The sequence below is a fragment of the Amblyraja radiata genome, unplaced genomic scaffold (genome assembly GCF_010909765.2).
Source record: "Amblyraja radiata isolate CabotCenter1 unplaced genomic scaffold, sAmbRad1.1.pri scaffold_369_ctg1, whole genome shotgun sequence".
Taxonomy (NCBI): domain Eukaryota; kingdom Metazoa; phylum Chordata; class Chondrichthyes; order Rajiformes; family Rajidae; genus Amblyraja; species Amblyraja radiata.
The window spans coordinates 84418-89160 of NW_022630511.1; the positions used below are offsets into that span (position 1 = coordinate 84418).

Below are 4743 nucleotides of genomic sequence, written 5' to 3' on the forward strand. Positions count from 1 at the left end.
TGGGCCGAATGGCCTAATTCTGCTGCTATAACGTGGCGGCACGGTGGCGCAGCGGTAGAGTCGATGCCTCACAGCGCCAGAGACCCAGGTTCGATCCCGACTACGGGTGCTGTCTGTACGGAGTTTGCACGTTCTCCCCGTGACCTGCGTGGGTTTTCTCCGAGATCTTCGGTTTCCTCCCACACTCCAAAGACGTGCAGGTTTGTAGGTTAATTGGCTTGGTGTAAATGTAAAATTGTCCCCAGTGTGTGTAGCGTACGTGCGGGGATAGTTGGTCGGCGCGGACTCGGTGGGCCGAAGGGCCTGTTTCCGCACACGGCATCTCCCAAACTATATAGTGAATATAGATAGGGAGGACCTCCACATCCACTCTATCCAAGCCTTTCACTATTCTGTAAGTTTCATAGAAACATAGAAAATAGGTGCAGGAGTAGGCCATTCGGCCCTTCGAGCCAGCACCGTCATTCAATATGATCATGGCTGATCATCCAGAATCAGTACCCCGTTCCTGCCTTCTCCCCATATCCCTTGATTCCGTTAGCTCTAAGAGCTAAATCTAACTCTCTCTTGAAAACATCCAGTGAATTGGCCTCCACTGCCTTCTGTGGCAGAGAATTCCACAGATTCTCTGGGTGAAGAAGTTTTTCCTCATCTCAGACCAAAATGGCCGACCCCTGATTCTTAGACTGTGACTGTGGCCTTCCCTCACGCGGCCTTGTGCTTGTTTCCAGCTTGGCTCCCCGGTCCGATGTTGTACGGCAGCACCATCGACAGCACGTGCATCCTGTGGGAAAACAAATGCGAGAGGAAGGCGGCGTGCCGATACTACAACCTCAACCTCTTCCGAGCTCGGTACAAAGCCTCCGCTTCATTCACCACGTTCAGGGCCAGCGCGGTCATGAGTGATAAGACCACAATTAGGCCCCATGTTTGCCAACTGTCCCGTATTAAAGTTAGCGGAGTCAGGGGATATGGGGAGATGGCAGGTGCGGGGTACTGATTGTGGATGATCAGCCATGATCACATTGGATGGTGGTGCTGGCTCGAAGGGCCGAATGGCCTAATCCTGCACCTATTGTCTATTGTCTATCTCTCCCTCCAAACCCCATTCTCCTGCCTTCTCCCCATAACCCACGACACCCGTACTAATTAAAACTCTGTCAATCCCTACCTTAAAAATACCTTCCGACTTGGCCTCCACAGCTGTCCGTGGCAAAGAATTCCACAGATTCATCATTCTCTGACTAAAGAATTTCCTCCTCATCTCCTTCCCGAAGGAACTTCCTTTTATTCTGAGGCTGTGACCTCTGGTCCATATCCCTCCAAACCTGTCCTATCCATGTACCTGTCCAAAGGTTTCTTAAACGATGGGATATTCCCAGCCTCAACTACCTCCTCTGGCAGCTTGTTCCATACACCCACCACCTATTCCTATTAAATCTTTTCCCCTTCACCTTGAACCTATGTCCTCTGGTCCTCGATTCCCCTACTCTGGGTAAAAGACTGACAAGTCCCCTACAAGTCCGTGCCGAACAACTTTTTTCCCTTAGTCCCACCTGCCTGCACTCATTCCATAACCCTCCATTCCCTTCTCATCCATATGCTTATCCAATTTATTTTTAAATGATACCAACGAACCTGCCGCCACCACTTCCACTGGAAGCTCATTCCATACCGCTACCACTCTCTGAGTAAAGAAGTTCCCCCTCATGTTACCCCTAAACTTCTGTCCCTTAATTCTGAAGTCATGTCCTCTTGTTTGAATCTTCCCTATTCTCAAAGCGAAAAGCTTATCCACGTCAACTCTGTCTATTCCTCTCATGATTTTATACACCTCTATAAGATCTCCCCTCATCCTCCTGCGCTCCATGGAATAGAGACCCAGCCTACTCATCCTCTCCACATCCACTCTATCCAGGCCTTTCACTATTCAGTACGCAGACAGCACCTGAGGTCAGCATCGAACCTGGGACTCTGGTGCAATGACACAGTGGTTCTACCAGCTGCATACTGTGTTGCCCTGTATTTCAATTGCCTCCTTGTGAAATTGCTCATCTCCGTCTTCTCAGTCTCGTCTGATTAGTACGGGTGTCGGGTTATGGGGAGAAGGCAGGAGAATGGGGTTAGGAGGGAGAGATAGATCAGCCACAATTGACTTGATGAGCCGAATGGCCTAATTCTACTCCTAATCCTTATGACCTTATAACATCATTCATCATGAACTATAACAAGCTCCTGACTTAAGCTTCTGAAGTTAATCCGAAGTCGATCCCTGCGTGGAGTTTGCACGTTCGCCCTGTGACTGTGTTGATGGGTGTCCACCAATTTCGTGGCCTCATTCTGTTTCTAGAACCTGGGCGGCAAAGTGGCGTAGTGGTAGAGTTACTGCCTCACAGCCCCAGGGGCCCGGGTCCCAGGTTCGATCCTGACTACGGGCGCTGTCTGTACGGAGTTTGTACGTTCTCCCCGTGACCTGCGAGGTTTTCTCCGAGATCTTCGGTGTCCTCCCGCACTCTTAAGACTTATAAATTTGTAGGTTTATTTGGCTTTGTACTTTAAAAAAAAAAGTAAAATTGTCCCTAGAGTGTGTGTGTGTGTGTGTGTGTGTGTAGGTTAGGGCCGAAGGGCCTGTTTCCGCACTGTATCTCTATAAACAAAACTCAACTAAACTTCTGGGGTGGGGGATTGCCAACTTCACGTGGTCCGCCCTGTTTCGACGAATGCAATCAACCTGGTGTGTACAATCAAATAAGATCAATAGACAATTGACAATAGATGCAGGAGTAGGCCATTCGGCCCTTCGAGCCAGCACCGCCATTCAATGTGAGCATGGCTGGTCATCCCCAATCAGTACCCCGTTCCTGCCTTCTCCCCATATCCCCTGACTCCGCTATTTTTAAGAGCCCTATCTAGGTCTCGAAAGTATCCAGAGAACTGGTCTCCACCGCCCTCTGAGAGCCCTAGCGTGCCCAAATCCTTAATAATCTGATACCTCTTTGCTCCTATACTCAACTCCTCTCGTGATGAGGGCCAACATGCCATTAGCTTTAGGTAGACAAAAGTGCTGGAGAAACTCAGCGGGTGCAGCAGCATCTATGGAGCAAAGGAAATAGGCAATGTTTCGGGCCGAAACCCTTCTTCATTAGCTTTCTTCACTGCCTGCTGTACCTGCATGCTTACTGGGACGACAGATGGCACAATGGGCTAAGTGTTCGGCTGGCGACCGGAAGGTGGCCGGTTCGAATCCCGCTTGGAGTGCATACTGTCGTTGTGTCCTTGGGCAAGACACTTCACCCACCTTTGCATGTGTGTGAATGTGTGTGAGTGATTGGTGGTGGTCGGAGGGGCCATAGGCGCAGATTGGCAGCCACGCTTCCGTCAGTCTGCCCCAGGGCAGCTGTGGCTACAGAAGTAGCTTACCACCACCGAGTGTGACTGAGGAGTGAATGAATAATGCGATGTAAAGCGCCTTGAGTATTAGAAAGGCGCTATATAAATCCCATCCATTATTATTATTATTATTACTTTCATTGACTGACAAACCAGGAGCCATAGATCCCGTTGTACCTCCACTTTTCCCAACTTGACGCCATTTAGATAATAATCAAATAGAACAAGTTGTCATACAACTTTAGGCTGTGCACGCCATACACATGAAGAAGAAGAAGAGGAACTAAACTTCTGCACTTCTCTCCTGTTGCCCAGGTACATCGGACTGCAGATGTTATTCCAGAGTGCGGCGTTCCTTCTCTTTCTCATGGCCTACTACTTCCTCAGGAGGAACTCGTTGAAGCTGGAGAGAAGAGCCGGAGATCTCCCACCGCTGCCCAAGGAACGTGTGGAGCTGTTGGATGAAAGTTCCAAGACTAAAGTCCATCTGAAGGTGTGAGGTGGATGAGAGGGGACGGAGGAATTATTAATCTGTATATATCATCTCCAGACGGTAGAACTTGGAGTTGGCTCCAGGTTTCAGCAACCCAAGAGACTTCCGGATCTCGTTCGTCCCTCCTGAGTTTGGCTCGGACATCTTGTTGGTGGAGATAGCCCAGAACATGAGGGGGCCACGTCCTTGGGTTGGCTGGAGGTGTCCCCACCTGCTCCATCTCCCGATGGACTTCCATCTCCATCTGAGATTGGCCTGCCCTGAAAAAAAGTTCAGACAATAGGTGCAGATGTAGGCCATTCGGCCCTCCGAGCCAGCACCACCATTCAATGTGATCATGGCTGATCATCCCCAATCAGTACCCCGTTCCTGCCTTCTCTCCATATCCCCTAACTCCGCTATCTTCAAGAGCCCTATCTAGCTCTCTCTTGAAAGTATCCACCGCCCTCTGAGGCAGAGAATTCCACAGACTAACAACTCTCTGGGTGAAAAAGTGTTTCCTTGTCTCCATTCTAAATGGCTTATCCCTTATTCTTAAACGGTAGCCCCTGGTTCTGGACTCCCCCAACATCGGGAACATTTTTCCTGCCTCTAGACTTTGAGGCAAGTTGTGGTGACGTTCAACTCTGATCAATGGAAGAAGGTGTTCGTGTAGGTTTGGGTTGATGTCGACACGAGGAACTACAGATGGTGGTTGACACAAAATAAAAGTCACAAAACAGGGCGGCACGTCGATGCAGGGGTAGAGTTGCCATCTCACAGCGCCAGATACCCGGGTTCCATCCCGACTACGGGTGCTGTCTGTACGGAGTTTGCACGTTCTCCCCGTGATCTGCGTGGGTGCTCCCCGCGACATGCGT

The 4743-nt window shown here is 49.9% G+C and overlaps 1 protein-coding gene across 1 annotated transcript in view; it reads left to right on the plus strand.

The window, feature by feature from the left end:
* Positions 1-4285, plus strand: part of slco2b1 (solute carrier organic anion transporter family member 2B1) — a 43382-nt gene extending 39097 nt beyond the window's left edge. The window contains exons 10-11 of the mRNA XM_033016644.1: positions 732-852; positions 3706-4285. Coding sequence (XP_032872535.1) covers positions 732-852; positions 3706-3889 — 305 coding nt within the window. The 3' untranslated portion in view covers positions 3890-4285. The remainder of the gene's footprint in view (positions 1-731; positions 853-3705) is intronic.
* The last annotated feature ends 458 nt before the right edge of the window (positions 4286-4743 follow it).